Below are 20,466 nucleotides of genomic sequence, written 5' to 3'. Positions count from 1 at the left end.
CTGCAGAACAGGAAAAAGAAGGGGAGTGAATATCCCCAGGGAAAGTACATTCAGTTGTTTTATTACCCCCACATCTCCTAAATTCCCAAAAGAGATTTCTCTTTACTGCGTGAAAATGAAAATATTTGAGTCAGGTAAGGAAGGCAGTAGGAAGCAAGCAGAGCTGGAAGTAGAAGCTTATTGTGCACCTTCTAAGCATGCATTTCTATTGCTGCTGTGCACTATTGGAACGGGTCAGGGGTTGGCTATATTGTGGAGGTTGCACTGGCACCTGTGGCAGTCTTGTGCTTTTTCTTACTTGCCAGCTGAAGGGGATTGGGGTTGATTGCAGTAGCTGGACTGCAGGTGCAAAAGGAGATGGAAAGTAATTTTCTCTGAAGATGACTTGTGCATGGGTGAACCAGAGATTAATGTTAGGGAAGGGTTGACCACAGAAGCAAGCTTGAAGGGCTTGTGGGCCCTGGATTTCAGAAAGTATCTTGTGTAAACCAAGGCGAATCATCTAAATTGGGATTACACTGAACAGGCAAAACTGACTTTAAAATGATTTTTCATGGAGAATGACCAGTAAAAATAATGCCACTTAGGTTGTTTGGGGGCAAGCCAGAAAGCAGAGAAAATGCATGTGTATGGAGAAAGGAAGGATTGATAGGAGAGTCAACTATTAAAAAGAAATTATCAGATGGAAAAGTTTGAGAACAGCAGTTTTATGGATAGTGGGGCTATAAAATACACAGATTTCTGAGGCCATTGAAAGAGGGAGAAATTTTCTTCCCCTTCTGTTTGAAATTTGCAGTATCTCTTCTGATTAAGACAAGACAACTGTTATTCATGAAAAGTGAGTGTGCACTGAGGAGACAGTTGGAATTCAGTTGGATGTAAAGAGCGTGATGCTGTTCGGGAATAATGTCTGGAGTGTACCAGCGGGCATTTGTATCCTCAGATTTTTACAATTATAAATCTTTATTATTTATCAGGATTGATTCCTTGCGTATTTTCCCTTGTCATTCTTAGCAATTGACTTCCAAATTTTTGTTAAAGTGACTTCTAATGCGAATAATGCTTAGTGACTGCAGAAATACTCTTGATCTTTAGCCAGGAGTAACTATCACACAGATTTCATTATGATCAGTGCCTGAAATAGTTTTGAGTTTAACCTCTAGTTGTCTATTTGGATGGTTTTTGTTGCATCTGTAATATTACAGAGCATCTTCTTACACGATTCATTTGCCTTTCTAGCGTTCTCAGATATGCTTACTTTACTGTTTTTGAGGGTTATTCTATATTTAGCATTTGCATGATTTTGTCTGGATAACTGCTATAAATCTTACCGTTTTACCTATTTCATTCTTCTTTAGTTTCTCCAAACAGATGCATTATAGAGATTTATAATGAAGTTGTTAGAAGACGTTTTGCGCATTCTTTTACCTCTCCAGGCTTTCCTGCGTTTGCATGCCGGATTGTGCTGTCCTAGCAAGGAAGCTATAAATAGACTATCTGATGCAGTGAGGCAGCTATGCCACAGTGGCCTTGGAAATCTCAGCTTTCACCTGTAACTCTGCATTCCCATTCCCACCGACCTCACTCTTGCAGTAGCAGGATGCAAAAGGGACATAAATGATTGATTGCTGCTGGTGGTGTCTAAAGTCTGAGTGCATTAAATTTGATGGAGCAATGAAGAATAGAGTAAGCTGTGAAGCTGCTCCTATCAAAAAGGGGTAGGGATATACTGATTGCAGTTACTGCAGTACAATAGATTATGGTTTTTTGCACAGGTGACTTTTAAATTGAAATGTTATTGCCAAAGTTAAATGCTTCTTTAAATCATTGTTCATAGAAGTTACTTTAACATTTTTAATGATTTAAGTTTGTAAGGTACTTGTATATATTGAAGCACTATAGAGTATGTGTTTACATTGTGAAAGATGTTTCTTTTTTTTACAGTGTGAAAAATTCAAATTATTGTCTCCCATCATATACTGCTTATAAGAACTATGATTATTCAGAGCCAGGAAGACACAATGAGCAGCCAGGCCTGTGTGGCCTGAGTAACTTGGGGAATACGTGTTTCATGAATTCAGCAATTCAGGTATGTACTTCAGAATAACATAAGCTTGTCTTATTACTTGGAAACTAGTATCTTGGGGTTTTTGTCAAGTTTAGAAAATAATATTAAGAAACTCTATTAATTAGCAGGATAGGATTAAACGCGAGGAAATAATTTCTATACTAGAAAAGTTGATTTATATAGCTGCATTCATGGTTTCCCCTGGTTTTATATAGTGATCACTATTAGAAAGCTATTTGACAGCATTGTACATGAGTGAACCATAAAATGGGATTCTTTGCTTTTTTGTAATGATTGCTATGCATGCATGTTGCAGAAAATCCTTTTTCATTTTGAAATGCGTTTGAGTAGACGGTAATGCTGAAGTGTCAAAAAATAGATGACCAGTGGATCACTAGCCCTTTTTTCTAACTAATTATCATGTACTTCTAGTGTGCAGGTTAACGTGCAGGGAGCCTTTGAACATATTTCCTTTTGACCTTTCCCTTTTGAATAGATGCTATCTCAAGGATGAGATATTTTACAGAAATGTGTAATAGCTTGTTTCTTCGCTATGACTGCAAGAGAAATACTAGTATACCTAGTATTATTCTTACGAAAACAGAAAACCCCTTTGTCCTTTTAAGTGGAAGTTGCAGTGGTAGATTGGTTAATGATCAGAAGGAACTAGTTGTTTAATTTGGTTTTGTTTAGTTCTGGAACTTGTGTTTTGTCTTCAAAGCAGTCTTATGTCAAAAACCTGGAGAGTATATTTAAGTTCTCACTCACATTTTATTCCTGCTGAGTATAAAGGTACTAGATCCTAATCGAGCATACTTCAGAGTTAATCTCTTCCTTTGTCATCACAACAGTTTCCGACTTGTGTTTGTAATTTCTTTGTGTAAAATGAATTTTTTTTTTTTTAAGTATCTCTTATTTAGATATATATCCTGTATATACAGTCAGAGAATAATTTGTGTTAGAAGGGACCCCAAGATGATCATGGATCCCACCTCTTCTGGAAAGAATCTGGCTCCACTTCTCTGTAGCCTCCCATAATATAGGGGCAGACAGCCGTGAGCTTTCCCCTTACTCATGTCTTCTTCAGGTCAAACAAATACATATACCTCACAGTCTTCCCTTGTATGTTTTTCTCCAGCCCTCAACCATGTTGGTGGCCCTCCTCTTTCTCACACTGGGGAGCCCTAAACAGGACAGTGCTGCTGTTCCAGCAGCAGTCTCACAGGTGCCAAATAGAGGGGAAGACCTGGTTTGCCTTGCTTCTGGCTACTATTGCTAATACAGCCCAGCTTGCAATTGGCCACGTTTCCCACAGGGATACACTGCTGGCTCTTCCACATTTCAACAGAAAAGGACCATTGGGTCATATGCAAAGCTGCTTTGTAGCCAGTCAGCCCTCAGCCTGTAATGGTATATGGGGTTATTCCATACTTACTTGTAAGTTTGGAATATGTGTATATATAATATATATATTCAGTTTATTCTTGTTTCTAAAAATGTTTTTATGAGGATACTTAAAGAGAAGTTGAACAGTGCAGGAAGTAATTAATTTTATTTTTTTTTAGCATGCTGCATGATAGCTGGCTAAACCAGAAGGGGGAGGGACATATATTTTGCAGCATCCATTCTAAACAAAAAAGCTATATGTAACCTCTCTTCATTACTCAGTTGCCTCATTATGCTGCTGTAAAGAAAAGCAAAACAAAAGCCGAGAATATATTCGTGTCTAGCATATAAACAAGAGTTGTCTTTTAAAAGTTGAATTAAAAGCATATTCTTAGTGCATAGTGGATTTTTTTTTTTTCTTATGATGCCACACTGTTCTTCAGGCTAGACTGATCAAAAAAAAAAAACAGGATAATTTTGATTACTTATTCAAGCTTTTGTTAAACTGGTATGTATGAATTTGCATATATGTAGATTTGAAAGTAACCTTTTAGGTGAGAAGTACAGGGATGGGTTGTTGCCTTTAGGAATCTTACACAACTTGACAAACTTGCTGCAGTTCACATCAGTATCCCATTATGTTACCTGGATTTAATTCTTAAGTCTCTATTCTAAATTGATCAGCTTTGACTTCATTGCGTTTCAGTTATACCTGGGGAATCAAGTGTTCAAATAAATTCTGAGAAACTGTAGTTGAAATTAAAAAATAGAATCTTGCTGATTCACAAGACAGTGCTCTGGGTAAGAAAATTAGCTGATTACTGGGCACAGCAGCTTTTAGTTTGGCATGGTACCTTTAGTACGTCCTTGATGGTGTTTTTTTCAAATGCATTATTTGGCAAGGAAGTGTAAAATATCTTTCAGTTCCACCTACAGTATCTCTCAAGGAAAGTATTGTCCAGAGTTTAATGTTATTGAAGAAATCCATGGAAGTGCCGTTTAGCAATAGAATTACATGTTTTGCTTTTAACATTTCTCGCATGCTTCGAGTTCTACTGTCTTCTTTTTTCTTGCCACCACTTAACTTCTGCCTTTTATTCCAATTACACCAAAAGCATGCGTTTCACTGCACTAATTTGCCATTAATTTTGCCTCCTACGGTTATTGGAGTAACACTGGATTATTCTGGCTAGAAATGTAGTATTTCTGGCTGACACACTCTGATCACAGTTGATCTTGTTTAATCTTGGAGGCAATAAAGGGATGGGCATGGATAGTACATGGGTGGCAGACTAGGGAATTCTGCTTGGGCATATTAGGTGCTGTAGGCTTTGACCTGGATGATGGAGCAGAGTGCACCCTCAGCAAGATTACAGATTACAGAAATCTGGGAGGAGGAACCGATACACCAGGTAGAGTGTGCTGCCATTCAGAGGGACTTCAGCAGACTGAAGAAATGGGCAAAGAGGAAGCTCATGAAGTTCAGTCAAAGGAAATGCAAAAGCCTGCACCTGTCGAAGAACAACCCCAGGCACCACTATGCACTGAGGTATAGAGGCCATTGACCAGATGGAAAGCAACTTGACAGAGGAGCCCCAGGGGTCCTCCTGGACAAAAAGCATAACATGAGCTAGCAATGTGCCCTTGTGGCCAAGGCAGGCAACAACCTTCTGGGCTACACTGAGCAGACTATTGCCAGCAGGTCAAGAGGGGTGATCCTTCCCCTCCACTCTGCACTGGTGAGACACCCCTGGAACGCTGTGCTTAGTTCTGGCTCCCCAGTACCAGAGAGACAAGGACATACTGGAGCAAGTCCAGTGAGAGGCCAGGAACGTGGCCTCAAATCTGACAGCATGTGACCTATGGACAGGCTCAGAGAGCTGAGGCTGCTCTGCCTGAAGAAGAGAAGGACCCAGAGTAAACTTCTCAACCCGCATAAGTACCCCGTGGGAGGGAACAAAGAAAATGGAGCAAGCCCTTCTCAGTGGTGCCCACTGTAAGGAGAAGAGCCAAAGGGCACAAACTGAAGCACAGGCAATTCTAGTTAACTACAAGAACTTCTGTTTTACAGTGAGGGTTATCAAACAGTGGAATAGGTCTTCCAGGGAGGCTGTGGAGCCTCCATCCTTGGAGATGCTCATTACCTAACTGGACAAAGACCCGAGTAACGTGCCCTAGCTGACCCTTCTTTGAGCATGGGATTGGACTAGACAATCTCCAGAGGTGTCTTCCAACCTCAACTATTTTGTGCCTCTCTCATCTGCTTTGGCTACTTGCTCTAGCTTTACCTTATTAAGGTGTCTTTCTTCGTGATTATATTTTAAAAGGCAATAATTCAATATTGTTTCATATTTTGGTTTTATTGAAACTTTATTTTGTGAAAATTTTCAGATTCTTTTAAAGGTGTATTCCATCTATCTAATTCTAATTTACTTCAATGCTAACAGTAAGGCTTGAATTTTATTATTAAATGACTGCTTTTGCGGATATGAGCATTAAATAAAACAGGAAAGACAAAAGAGAGCTTGTGGGCTTCATGAAAATATATTATGCATGCTTGAATCTGTATCAAGAAAAAAAGAGTATGTGTCAGGATGTTTTCACATTCACTGATGCACCTGGCTATCTTCTAAGCTGAAAAAGTTAGAAAAAGTATGAATCTCGTGGAGCGTTACTTTGCTGCCACCTGTGGATGTTTCCTGAGTATTGCTTTGCCCTTTTGGAAGGATGTTACTGGTGAGAGCTCTGTGGGATATGCCTTTCTCTTTTCTTTTGCAGTGAAAACCTCAGAGTTCATAAAGTTTTTGTTTTGTGACTCCAGAATAGGAGAACAATGGAAGTAAATGGTTTAATTAAAACCACTTTTTACACACACACACATTCTCATTTTTGTTTTTTTCCATCAGTATGATAACATATACTTGACTTTTGAACAACAGCTGCTGAGAACTTTGCAATGGCTTATTTCTGCAGTTTTCTTTCTCCAGAAAGCTGATTAACAGTTACTAGTGGCTGTAAGTTTATCCAGACGTCATAACATCTTTCACCAAAACCTGAAATGGTAAAGTTTTTAGTGCTCTTTTTCAGTTGCCATAGTTGGAGTTACGGGGTGTATTAGCTTGAGCGCTTTTCACCATGCCTGACGCTACTTGCTTCAGACAAAAGTAGGATAGGCAGGAGTAAAGTAATTCACTTTCTCCTATTACTTGGATCTTTCTTTCAGTTGACTCTTGGTCTTTTATTAGAAAGCTGAAATTTTTAGCTTGATTTCATGATCTTGCTGTCAGTGCATTTCCCCAGTTCACTGGCATAATAGCTAATGATGTTTTCTTTGTTTCAGAATTTTATTTTAATCATTGTTTCTATGTAATACCTCTTATGGGAGGTGAATAAATCTTTCCTTATTACCTTAGCATCATAGGATAATTCGGGTTAGAAGGAACTTCAGGAGTATTCTAGTGTAACCTACCGCTTACCGTTGGCTCTGAGTTCAGACCAGGTTGCCCAGGGCTTTATCTAGTTGGGTCATATATCTCCAAGAAGGCTGCACAGCCTCTCAGCTCTACTGCTTGACTGTTCTTACAGTGAAAACATTTTTCCTTGTATCCTTAACATTTCTTTGTTCAAGTTTATGCCCCTTGTTTCTTGTTCTCCTACTGTTCATCACTGTGAGGAGCCTGGTTCTGTCTTCTGTTTAACTTCTGTGTAGGTACTAAAAGGCAGCTATTGGGTCTCCCTGAAACAGTCTCTTCTGCAGGCTGAACAAGCCCCAGTGCTTAAGCTTTTTCTCATGGGGCAGGTGCCCCCAGGCCATTGACTCTCTTGGTGGCCTTCTTTCTTCATTCATTTTAATTTCTTTCTATTAATTAAACAATCAGAGTCCTAGTAAACTCTTTTATCAGTTTTCCTATACGCATATGGATTTAGAGAAGTATAACATTACTATTTTTATTATTATTTTTCCTCCTCTGTGAAGGTTTCGTAGGACAGATAGACTTGCTGACCAGATCATAATCTAGTATTGGAATTACACTATTCCAGTGAGACAACAGCATTGATATATATAAAAGGCACTAAAAATAACAATTATTTATGGCTTATTTTTCTGTGCATCTTAATGCCTCCTACATCCTGCTAGTTACAACTGTGCTCTCTAAACAGTAGACTCTGCCTTTACAGGTGATTACGTCTCCTTTTTGACCTAATAGGTTAGAGTTCTTCCAGGGTGTATGTGCCTCAACAGCACATGCAGTGTTGGGTAATACAGTTGATCCACAACTTGTGTGAAGCATTGTTTCATCCAGTCACATTTTGTCTGACTTTCTTGGAGGTTGATTTTATGATTGCTTGATACTGATTACATAAGTAGCTATCCACAAATAGCTCTGCTACAGAAAAATCTTCTTTTTGTTTTTCCTTTTTTTCCAAAGTAATCAATATGTAACATGGGACTATAATTTCAGTGTTAACCTTTATCATATTGAAGACCAGTCCTTCTCTGCTGTGGTTTGTTTCATAGTTGGTCTTGGAGTTTCTACATTGTTCTATGTTTTCCCAACAGTCTAAATGACCAGTTTGGGTCCAGAGACTGAGCACTTTAAGAAAGTTTTGTTGGTTACAGAAAACTTGTGGAGACTGCAGTACCTGAAATGAAGTGCTGTTCTGTTACTTCTTTAGTTCACAAATGGTTTCCTGTAGTTTTATCACTTTTGTTTAGGGGTGTTGGGTTTTTTTTCTATTATTCTTCACCTGTCAGCATACTTGTTAGTTTACATGTATATGTGCTTCAGAACAAACAGAAAACCCAAACCGATAAGGTTGAACAAGGCACATAGATCTGCTGACTTTGTTGTCTAGTGCATTGTCTCAGTTCTAGTAGGTTTTTGGGCTTGGGGTTTTGGTTGGTTGGTTTGGTTATCTGGTGGGGTTTTGCTGTGTTGGTTTGGGGAGGGGAGTGTGTGGTTGGTTGGTTTGTTTGGGGGTTGGTTTTTTTGTTTTGTTGGTTTTTACTGATGCCTTCATAAGGCTTCCTTGATAACCTACAGCATACCCCATCGTGAGCGAACAAGAATAAAGGCTTCCTTTCACATTGCCATCTGAATGCTTTTTTCCCTGTGACCTTAATCATGGTCTTAAATAGTTCTCCATTTGCAGCCTTTTCAAGAAGTAAACATGTTGGCAATTATTTAGCTTTGTCAGTTATGTTGAAAATACCAGTGGGTATGTGGCCAACTGTATTAGTTCCTTTAGCAGCTACTCTTTTAAAAGTTGTGGCATCTGATATTTTAGAAAAGACTCAGCTCTATATCACAGAAGTTGCTGTGTTCAGATGGATACTTGTGCTTTCCAGTACTACTGTCAGTGTCATCTTATGTTGGAGTATGGAAATTTCTTTAAGGAGAAAAGGAAATTACCTGTAGTAATATTCCTGACTTATGCATACAAATATAAATTAATATTATGAGAAAATGACTAATTTATCAGGCGAAAATTAGAAAAAGATAAATCAGTTTTTTTTGTGAAACAACCCACTGTCAGCACATTGTGTAGTGCTTCACTAAGAACCTGTAGAAAAAATTTGCTATTTTTGCATATTTGTTCTGGACATTCTTCACACTAAGCTGATTGCCTGGACTGCTTTGATCTTGTACCCAGGCCAAAAATAATCCAGAGGAAGAGTGTGGAGGAAAAACGGGAGGTTTTTTTGCAGATGAGATGAATGTTTATTGAGCAGTCAGATGAGGATCAGCAAAGAAGGGGCAGGACTTCTTTGGGCACTAGGGTTTGTCAAATCACTCAGGTTGAACATGGAATTTACCTAGAGTGTAGTTTTATTTATAATTAGCTCAGTGTGGTTTGCACTGTATTGTTTCTGTGTGTCTGGTAGAACTTGCTAGTCCATCTGTTCATGTAGGTTCATGCTAAAAATAATCCTTTGAAAACTCTGACCATTTCTGTGTGGATTTGAGAGAACAAGTGTTTCTCCCCTTAGCTGCATGAATTAGTTCAGAACTAACAACACAGATCTGTGAGGCTGGGGAGGCTTGGGATCCCCGCTACTAGGAATAAAAGCTGTTTGCTGTGTACCAAGAAAAGAATGAGCTTTCTCAAATCTTTTTTTTTTTTTTTAGAAATAATTCAATCGGTGTTCTTTCTATTTACAGTGTCTGAGCAACACACCTCCTCTTACAGAGTACTTCCTCAATGATAAATACCAAGAAGAGCTGAATTTTGACAATCCTTTGGGAATGCGAGGTGAAATAGCAAAATCTTACGCAGAGCTTATCAAGCAAATGTGGTCAGGAAAATACAACTATGTAACCCCAAGAGCATTTAAGGTCAGTAGGGAATTTAACCTGAATGTACTTTGTCATTTGGCTTTGCTGTTTAAGTATACAAAACTTATGGAAATATATGAGAATAAGAATTTTGAAGTCATATTTGTCTGTATGCAGACAACTGTTAAAACATTTGAATGTATATTTAAGTATTCAAGGCCAGGTTGGACAGAGCCTTGGGTGGCATGGTTTAGTGTGAGGTGTCCCTGCCCATGGCAGGGTGGTTGGAACTGGATGATCTCAAGGTCCTTTCCAACCCTAACTATTCTATGATTCTATGAACTGCCCTTGTGCTTTGGTTTTTGAGAATTAGTTTTGGCTTCCTGTCTCCATTGAAAAGCTTGTCTTTTATAACTTTACACATTTTACCTTTTCAACTTTCTGTTGTGGCATATTGGAAGTATGTATTCTTTATAACAATTAAGGTACCTGAAGTATTTGTGTTTATACTTTTTTTAGACACAAGTGGGACGATTTGCACCACAATTTTCTGGTTATCAGCAACAAGACTGTCAAGAGCTACTGGCTTTTCTCTTGGATGGATTACATGAGGATTTGAATCGTATTAGGAAGAAACCTTACATTCAGTTAAAGGATGCAGATGGGAGGCCAGACAAGGTAGTATTTTGGTGTTGATCTTCTTCGTTTTAGTCAAGGCTATACATTGCAAGATACTTCTACATGATTGTGCATTGAAAAGTTGGGACACTAATCATGTGTGGCTTTTTCTGGAAGAGATTTCAGGAAATAAGGCAAGACCTTAAAATAGAGATCTTCAAATACCTGTGTAAATTTCAGATTATTCTGAAGACAGTTGGGTGGGGTGGAAGGGTGTTAAAAGGGTTGGAAAAACAATTTCCATTCTGTTGTTCCGTTACTCTTATACCTGCACTATGCAGTATGATGTCTTTCTCCAGTACTCTTACTTTGGGGAAACTCTTCTAGCACTGACTTACAAGCATATAGGTAATTTAGCCTCACTAATAATTCTCACTATTCATTTCTTACTACTTCGTCATAACCCAGGTCATGCTTTCATTACAGGTGGTTGCTGAAGAAGCCTGGGAAAACCATTTAAAAAGAAATGATTCCATCATCGTAGATATATTTCACGGCCTTTTTAAATCCACCCTGGTTTGTCCTGAATGTGCTAAGATATCTGTAACCTTTGATCCCTTTTGTTATTTGACACTTCCACTGCCCATGAAAAAAGAGCGCACTTTGGAAGTTTATTTAGTTAGAATGGATCCACTTGCAAAGCCTATGCAGGTAAGCCTCTAAATTTATATACAAAATTCCTGATTCATGTGGCATTAACAATGAATCTGAGTTGCTTTATTTTGTTTAAATGTATAAGTACAGTCAGCAAATCCAGTAAGCTTTAGTGTTCTGAAATCCCACTTAGAAAGCCTGAGGAAGGCTTATACATACCTGCTCATGTTTCTATTAGTTTCAAAGAAGATATTGATGATTCCTTTATGGTTGTGTTAAAAAGGCTTCTTAGTTTTTAAAATGTATGCTGTCTTCATTTCCTATTTTAGTGTTGCTTTAAATAATTTGTATGGTTGTTAAAATACTCGTACATGTAATCCAGACTTAATTTCTCAGTTCTTAGCCTCAGAAGGCAAATCTTGGCAATAACTGGTGCAAAAAAAACCCAGAGTAAGTATATTAGGCAGTGCTGACTTCTTCTATGCTACCACTTAATAGTCAAAATCAATAATTTCACATAGGATTTATTTGTAAAGAATATCTCTTGCTTTTTTTTTTTTTTTTTTTTAGGAAGGTGGTCTTGTAGCCGTTAGAATGGCATGAAACAGTGTACATAGGTTACGGTAACAAGATCGTGATTAAATGGTTCTTTATAGGGTAAGCAAGGATAGGGGAAATAAATAGTACACAGGCAATTAGGCAGACTTGCAAAAAGCCTTTAACACCTAACATCAGAGCACTATAGGAGAGAAGGTGGGGGGAAAGGGAGTATTCTCAAAGGCAATATGAATTAAGGAAGTCAGAGGTAAAGGGACATGCATTAACTGTTGGGAGATGAGCCTGCTAGAAATTCAATTATTTGTGAGAACTGGTTTGCACAAGGGACATGCAGTAGTTGAGGGTGACCCTGCGTGATATGTGCGATGGCTATGCAGGAATGGATAGATTTTTTGGGAAGAGTACGAGTTCAGTACTTTTGTGAGTCTAAATAACTGTAAGACTTGAGATACGAGACACATGCTGTACTTGGCAATTAATTGCAAAGTTATAATAACCTTCTTTCTAATTAATCCTGTCGTTACTTATTATGCAAATAACAGGTAAGGGTCCTGTGTGGAGTTTCATTTCAAACTGCAGGGAAGCCACAGGGAGGTTTTCTTTGACTGTTAATCATCAAGTTCTCTCTCTGCATGGGAGATTAAAATCAGCCTTTATCCATTGCCTACCATTGCTCTTTTATTCCCAGTAATACTTTATGAACAACTGCTGTTGTATTCAAAATTTAAGAATCTAGTAAATAGCATACATACTATTTATAATGCTTAAATAAGCAGGTGCTGTTGAAATAGAAATCTAGGCAATTGCTGCTGTTAGTCTTATGGAGAAAATAAAATAACATTAAAGAAAAACTTTGTGTAAATTAATAAATGTAGTGTTTGAAGTGTGCATGATTGTATGAATAAAATTTTTCAGCAGCTTTTGGAATTTGTGTTAGTTGATTTCCATACTTTACACCTTAAGTTCAAGAATCTGAAAGAAGTACATGAAGCATGCTGAACATGTGATAAGTTATTTGTTTTTTTTCTCTTGTATATTTGCTCTCTTAAGAAATTAAAGTGACATTTTATTCTTTTTTTTTTTTTAGTACAAAGTAGTTGTTCCCAAAATTGGAAATATATTAGATCTTTGCATAGCACTGTCGGCTTTGTCTGGTGTTGCTGCAGATAAGGTAAGAGTGATTTCTTATAGGAAGCACAACAACAAGGAACATTTCAACACATACTAACCTGATTTAATGACATGTACTCCATTTTCTTTTTAGATGATTGTTACTGATATATACAATCACAGGTTCCACAGGATATTTGGCATGGATGAAAATCTGAGTAGCATTATGGAACGTGACGACATTTATGTGTAAGTGCAGATACATGCTTCATGTATCTTTGCAGTTTGTTGTTTGCAAAAGATTAAAACATAGATGTAAGATGAAGGCAAATGTTGGGAGTTTTTTTTTATTATATTCCATTTATAGCTTCTTAAATGACAGTTGTCCTTTGTATTTCTTTTAGATTTGAAATTGCTATCAATAGAACGGAAGATACAGAGCAAGTTATAATCCCTGTTTGTTTAAGGGAAAAGTGCAGGTACACTAGCTACAGCCATAGTGGTTCTTCACTCTTTGGTCAACCTTTTCTCATAGCAGTGCCTAGAAACAATACTGAAGATAAACTGTATAACCTGCTGCTGCTAAGAATGTGGTAAGGTTATTGTTTAAAGAAAAACATGTTTGCTGTGAATAATGCTAATAGTTGTAATCAGTAGGAACTTGTGTTTACATGCATTACTTACAAACTGAGTAGATTTGAGTACTTAGTCTTTTATTTGCTTTCTGTTACATGTATTAAATCTAAAATTTTAGCCACTTGAGACATGAACTAGTGTGAATTTTAATTTGATTTTTGTTAGCATGACTTCATCTGAAAACTGTTTGAGAAAAGAGTAGAGAGTCAGTGTGTATTGTCAGCTTTGGGGAATTAACTGCTGTGTACATAGCTGTTTGTTAAGGTTTGGTAAAATGGAAGTGTTTTGTCAGTTACTGTGCTGTGGTTATAACACCTGTATCTACTATACAAGCGCATATGCGAATTTATGTTGTGAAAGTACACAGTAGATACTTTCTGAAACTAGACTGGAATAGGTGTCATTATGTGGAAGAAATTAGAATCATTTAACATCCAGTTTAAATTCATGCTTCACTTTCTGTTGGTGTAACTTCCTCTGTAAGTGAACTAATTTTCTTGTGTAAAAAAAATACAGTTAATGAACAGCTAAAAGGACTGAATTCTGGACAAGCAGACTAATAACAAAGAATCAAGTTATATAAAATCAAGTAACTGCCAAAAGGCAAACAGAATTTCAGATGTACCTGTAATAGTGCACATCAGGCAATGAAACTCTTTATTCTGACTAAATCAGAAGGGAGTGCAGCAATACGGTACACTAGAAAAGATTTGCTGTAACCATTGGATTTTTTGGCTTGAAGAATGTAAATATTTAAAAATCTGTTGGTTCTAACTATTGTTTCATTTTTTATATTTAGCCGATATGTAAAAACATGTACTGAAAGTGAAGACACTGAAGGAACCCTACATTGCTGTAAGGACCATGGTATCAATGGTAACGGCCCGAATGGTATACATGAAGAAGGATCTCCAAGTAAGACTGGAATATCTAAAATTGTTTAGTATTTTGTCTTCAATTTGAGACTGAAGTTAATTCTGTAGTGTCCTTCAGTAGTTATTATTCTACTTAATTTCTTCCTCCTTACTCTTCTGACTGTTTCAGGTGAAATGGAAACAGATGAACAAGATGATGAATCCAGCCAGGATCAGGAACTTCCCTCAGAGAATGAAAACAGCCAGTCAGAAGACTCAGTTGGAGGTGACAATGATTCTGAAAATGGATTATGTACTGAGGATACTTGCAAAGGTCAACCACTCATGGGACACAAAAAGCGATTGTTTACATTCCAGTTCAATAATTTAGGCAATACTGACATAAACTACATCAAAGATGATACCAGGCATATTAGATTTGATGACAGGCAACCTAGGCTTGACGGTAAGTCATGGGGGACATGTTGGGCAACACTTGATTCTGGTACTTTTTTTCTGACTCCACTTCCATAGAACAGTGTTTTGTTCTCTCGTTGTGCTATTCAATGTATCTTCTTATCCAGTAGTAAATTCTGTATAAGTAATGAATTTGTTACTGCAGTTAACTCATAAAAATACAAAAATTGTGTGTGCTTCTTTTTAATCTTAAATTCATGCTAGCATTGTTTATTTTGAAGAGTGTTTGCCCAAAGTTAATACAATTTCATGTAAAGCAAGAAATAATATTAAAAGAAAACATGTTTTTAATCTTAGAAAGATCTTTCCTTGCTTTGGATTGGGATCCTGAATTGAAGAAGAGATATTTTGATGATAGTGCAGCAGAGGTAAGCTGTTCATGTTGCTCCCCTTTCCAGTACTAATAAAACTTAAACGTGAAAAATGCAACTTAATTAATGTAAGGGATTGTATGTCTTCAAAAGAAACAGCTAAGTTTTGGTTTTGGGTTTTTTAATTCCCCATATTATTTGGAGTAAATATGCTGTCATAAATAAACTTCATTTGCACATCTAATTAATTAGCAAATCCGAGGCTTACTAATTTGGAATGAAATCTGAAGCTGTGAAAACTTTTTGCTTGAATGGTTTCTGATCAGTTTTTCCATATATAGGAGCTTTGTAGTTACTGTTTATAGTAAGACGACATCACTAAAATGAGTTTTGTTTCATTTGTTCTCTTAACTCAAGAAATACTTCTCTTTAGGATTTTGAAAAACATGAAAGTGTGGAATATAAGCCTCCCAAAAAGCCTTTTGTGAAATTAAAAGATTGCATTGAGCTGTTCACAACAAAGGAAAAACTAGGTGCTGAAGACCCATGGTAAGAACAAAACAGTTAAAATTATGTTCTATTGTGTCTTTGTCAAGATGTAATCCAAACCACATTTGAACATTAACAGAGATACATAATTGATTTAATGGCATTTTGAATCTTCAAGTAATTTCAAGCATAGTTGGAAATTCTCAGTATGTTTTCTGGTTTGATCCATTGCTTAACTAAAATTATTACCATATGCAGAACGTTATGTTTGTATGGGAGAGAATTAGTGCATTCAGAATTGGAGGAAGGGTAAATCCGTAAGATATTCTAGTCTATGAACTGTGATCTACAGTGAATGAATAACATTGTGCCAAATCCAGTGCAGTGTTTTAAACATTCCTTTGAGATGAGAAGGCTTGGTGCATATTGAAGGGGTTTATTTATGTAGCCATATAACTTTGCATTATGTAGCCTATAACCTTGCATTGATACATGAAATTGGGGTGTGCTTAAACAACGCATTTGTGGGATAGTGAATGTCTATAGTCAGTAGAGCCTCAGATTCATGTTCCAACCAGTAAGTTTTTTGTGGAGGTTTCTGATTCATTGTTCTTCCAAATTACAATTAGGTAGGAGTTGTATCTGACTACTCACAATTATAGGATGTTCCCATAAGATGCTTCTTCTCTAGGAATCTTGCAGCAGTTAAAAGACTTTCATCAACACCTGGAGCTCAGAATTAAGTTTAAAAAGAGGGTCTGCCGCTTTCTCTTTTGTGGATACATGAAAGTTTTGGAGAATTCCAGGCTTTGTCACCAGAGATCCTCCTTTACTTGGGGGGGGGAGGAGGCTGACCTCATTTTTGGGTTTTTTTTCCGGGTATTAGTCACAGGTGAAATGGGACAGGAGGCAGAAGAATCTGACAGTTGAAACTTGGAAGAACTACAGTTGTCTGTTATTTATGGCTTTTCATACAATCGGCTTTCCTGAAGTATTTTCATAACCCTTCATCCTTTTTTCTTACAAAATACCAGAAAGCTGTGTTTTAACCAATGGTAGAGGGACTACTATAAAAGATGGGAATCCTGTATTGGGGGGATGCTACTTTTGTGTTCAAAATGCTGTTAGGCATCACTGTGAGCGTGCTTGCACACTATCACTTGAGCGGAAGGGAGATCAGTGGCATTAGTAACAAGATGGAGTGTGTGTGTGTTTCAGCTCATTCAGTTACTGGCTTTCTCTATAGTAATGTATTTTAGTGTACATATGGACTGCAGTTTTTAAAAAAAATATTTTTTTTTTTTTTTTTTTTTAGGTATTGTCCAAACTGTAAAGAACATCAGCAAGCTACCAAGAAGTTAGACTTGTGGTCACTGCCCCCCGTACTGGTTGTTCATCTAAAGCGCTTTTCCTACAGCAGATACATGAGGGACAAGTTGGACACATTGGTTGACTTTCCAATTAAGTAAGAAACTAAGTATTTTGGTGCTAGAAGTGTAAAAGCATGACTAGAGCGCATGTTTAATTCAGCAATTATATGAAATGGTTTTGTTCTCAGCTTCCATGCATGTATCCAGTAACTACTGATAACAAAATGCTTGTAGGTAAAAAGTATCAGCATGGAAAAATAATAGTAGTAGATAACCACATGCTGGGCTGCATCAGAAGGAGCGTGTCCAGCAGGTCAAGGGAGGTGATTCTCCCACTCTACTCCACTCTCATGAGACCCCCCACCTTGAGTACTGCATCCAGCTCTGGGGCCCCCAAAATAAGAGAGACATAGACCTGCTCAAGCAAGTCGAGAGGAGGACCACGAAGATGATCAGAGGGCTGGAGCACCTTTCCTACAAAAACAGGGTGAGGGAGTTGGGCTTATTCAGCCTGGAGAAGGCTCCAGGGAGACCTTGTAGCAGCCTTCCAGTACCTGAAGGGTGCCTACAAGAAATCTAGAGAGGGACTTTTTACAAGGGCACATTGTGACAGGATACGAGGGATTAGCTTTAAGATGAAAGAGGGTATATTTAGATTAGATATTACGAAGAAGTTCTTTACTATGAGGGTGGTGAGACACTGGCACAGGTTGCCCAGAGAAGCTGCGGCTGCCTACTCCCTGGAAAGTGTTCAAAGCCAGGTTGGATGGGGCTTGGAACAACCTGGTCTAGTGGAAGGTGTCCCTGCCCATGGCAGAGGGGGTTGTAAAAAGGTAATCTTTAAGGTCCCTTCCAACCCAAATCTTTCCATGATTCTGTAAGTATAGAAAAACTCTTATTAAATAGTTTTGGCCAAGATTGCTGGTTTCTGTTCTGCTCCTCACTGAGTGAGACACTCACTCATTGTAGTGTAGTGTATGTTTTACTTGTGGGTAACATAAAGTAAAAAGCTCAAAGACCACCAAAATGTGAAATGGTTAAAAATTTTATTAACATGACCTTCTTTTGGTTGTTTGTTTTTTGTGTGTTTGGTTTTGTTTTGTGTTCTGTTTTGTTTTTTAAAACAGTGACTTGGACATGTCAGAGTTCCTTATTAATCCCAATGCAGGGCCTTGCCGCTACAATTTGATTGCTGTTTCCAATCATTATGGAGGAATGGGAGGAGGGCATTGTAAGTTGATTTCAAATATCATCATTCTAAAGTCAGCTTTCTTCCCGTGTTTCTTTTGGGTTGAATACTGATCACTTTGAATCAATGGCTTTTTACTGGTTGAGGGATTATATTTTTTGCATCACCCTGAAATGCTTTCACAAGTGTTTTAACACAAAAATCTATATGAAATGAGCTTTCAAGGATGTTTCTGGGTTCTTTTACATTTATAGCTATGCATATTGTGGAAAGAGAAAACATTAGATCTCTGTAAGAGCTACTGTACTCTTACAACGGATTTTGTCTTACTTGCCTGTATTTTTGTACGTTGTGCATCTCCTTGAAAGAAGAGGGAAAAATTAAAATTAAAAAGTGAGGGATTTTATTTTGACTGTTTCTTGTTGCTGTATGTTCTCTTTAAGACGGGGAATGTTATCGGTTAAGCTTTCTTTGCGTAAAAAAACCTAGTAAGTGTGTGAAAGTTTGAATCTAACTGTGATAGGTTTTAGTTAGCTAAATGTCAAGTGTTTCACAGTAACAGACTCTAGCAGCTGACTGTGTTACATCTATGAAGATAAGAGTCCTCAGACGTTGTACTTTTTTGTCCTAGATACTGCTTTTGCGAAAAATAAGGATGACGGAAAATGGTACTACTTTGACGACAGTAGCGTGTCCACTGCATGTGAGGACCAAATAGTGGCAAGTACCTTTTGTGTTTCTAAAACTGGGACTGTTGATCATGTTCTTTTCTTGAGGGAAGACAAATGAAGAGTAAACCATGAACCTTGCAGTAAATGTGTAGGTAGTAGTTTGTGTTCCTTCAAAGGACAACACAAAACCAAAATGGTTTGTTCCAACATGCAAAAATAACTTATATGAAAGCTTTGGATTTCTTTTGTAATTTTACTTCGTACACTTGGAAGGAGAGGGGGGAAAAACGGATAACTTGGATTGTAAATGTTTTGCCTGGAGTCTCATAAGCTTACCACACTTCTCTCTTCTACAGTCCAAAGCAGCATATGTGCTCTTCTACCAGAGACAGGACACGATCAGTGGAACTGGCTTTTTTCCTCTTGACCGGGAAACTAAACAAGGTGCTTCAGCTGCCACAGGCATCCCACTAGAAAGTGATGAAGACAGCAATGAAAATGATAATGATATAGAGAATGAAAATTGTATGCACACTAACTAACGGAAGAACTAGAAGCCATAAGAGACTTTCTTACAGGGGATACCTATTGAAAGAGGGAAATTGCCCACCAAATTAGAAATAAAAATCTGAGATGGGGAATTTCAGATAACAGAATGTAAATCTTTATTAAATTTTAACATGTGCAGTACTTGAAGTGAAACAATAAAAACTTAAACAGAAATTGTCTCTAATGCATTTACAGTCTTGTATTCACAAGCTATATATAGGAAATCACAAATAAACCCCTTTTAAGTTTTCTGCTGCTGTTCTGATGAATTATGTTTTCTTCTGTTTTGGATGTGAGTTAATAACTAAAATGTTAAATCTGTGGACTTCTGACATTTATTTTCTTAGTACTGCAAGAATACTACTGCCAAGTTTAGTTTCTGATGAATATATACATGTTCTTTAGGCTGTCACAGAGATTACAAGTAAAAATGTCATAAATATATAAGCAGTAGTTTTCTTGAAACAGCAAATTTTTGTTTCTCCCTCAAATTTACTCTTTTTTTAAATTTGGTCACAATAGAAGAAATAGCTTGAAAAGGTGTTTTAACCTTTTGTGATATAGTTGAGCATCCAGAATATTATGTTCATCTTGCTGCTGTGGAACAGGTTCTGGATTTCATGCTGCATTAACAAAAAAGTTTTTCAATGAACTGTAAGTATCCTTTGTTGCTTGTTGGAATCTACTCTGCAGACATAATTCCTGTTATCTCGCTTCTAAGAAATGCATCATTTTAATCTGGTGTCAGTCCAAAATTTAAAATTGTGCTGTAAGTTCTTTCTCCCCAGTTTTTGTAGTTTGACAGCTTGCAAACTACTCTGTAATAGGGTCAGAGTTAATAGTATTCTGTATCCATAGTAATGGCTGTGTATGGGGCTTAGATGAGAATTTTTTCAATATAACCTGCCTTTAAACTGTTCATGAGCAAAACTATTTTAAAGGCAGGCTTCTTAATTTTCTTTGTGTGTTCCTGATGGAATTCACCATAGCCTTACAGCATATCTGAAAAGGTAACTCATTATAAGAGAATTGGCATTTGCATGTTCAAGTCAGAACCTGTACAGTATATAAGGCGTACAAACTTTGAGTTGGGTTTTAGTTGATTATATTCAGGGGTCCAGGATGCCAAAATAAGTTTGAAACATTTTTTAATTTGCTGCTTTCCCTTTGGTCTAGTTGGAAGAATGTATTGATGATTTGTATACAATACTGCCTTTGAGAGGGGCTCTTTTAAGTGCAGGGGCACAC

The 20,466-nt window shown here is 37.3% G+C and overlaps 1 protein-coding gene across 3 annotated transcripts in view; it reads left to right on the top strand.

Moving 5' to 3' along the window:
* The window catches only part of USP15 (ubiquitin specific peptidase 15), a 58,547-nt gene extending 39,060 nt beyond the window's left edge, over window positions 1–19,487 (top strand). For 2 of the 3 annotated variants that reach the window (XM_065685005.1, XM_065684913.1), the window contains 15 exons: window positions 1,945–2,089; window positions 9,619–9,792; window positions 10,252–10,410; window positions 10,837–11,061; window positions 12,650–12,733; window positions 12,827–12,921; window positions 13,077–13,265; window positions 14,108–14,223; window positions 14,353–14,628; window positions 14,937–15,007; window positions 15,384–15,499; window positions 16,755–16,904; window positions 17,937–18,040; window positions 18,630–18,718; window positions 19,026–19,487. In XM_065685005.1, coding sequence (XP_065541077.1) covers window positions 1,945–2,089; window positions 9,619–9,792; window positions 10,252–10,410; window positions 10,837–11,061; window positions 12,650–12,733; window positions 12,827–12,921; window positions 13,077–13,265; window positions 14,108–14,223; window positions 14,353–14,628; window positions 14,937–15,007; window positions 15,384–15,499; window positions 16,755–16,904; window positions 17,937–18,040; window positions 18,630–18,718; window positions 19,026–19,211 — 2,179 coding nt within the window. In that variant the 3' untranslated portion in view covers window positions 19,212–19,487. The remainder of the gene's footprint in view (window positions 1–1,944; window positions 2,090–9,618; window positions 9,793–10,251; window positions 10,411–10,836; window positions 11,062–12,649; window positions 12,734–12,826; window positions 12,922–13,076; window positions 13,266–14,107; window positions 14,224–14,352; window positions 14,629–14,936; window positions 15,008–15,383; window positions 15,500–16,754; window positions 16,905–17,936; window positions 18,041–18,629; window positions 18,719–19,025) is intronic. The other variant, XM_065685082.1, reaches the window with a different exon arrangement.
* Window positions 19,488–20,466: the final 979 nt, after the last annotated feature.

The sequence above is a fragment of the Lathamus discolor genome, chromosome 1 (assembly GCF_037157495.1).
Source record: "Lathamus discolor isolate bLatDis1 chromosome 1, bLatDis1.hap1, whole genome shotgun sequence".
Lineage (NCBI taxonomy): Eukaryota > Metazoa > Chordata > Aves > Psittaciformes > Psittacidae > Lathamus > Lathamus discolor.
The sequence above is the reverse complement of the archived record's forward strand: the minus strand, read 5'-3'. Positions and strand labels throughout refer to the sequence as shown.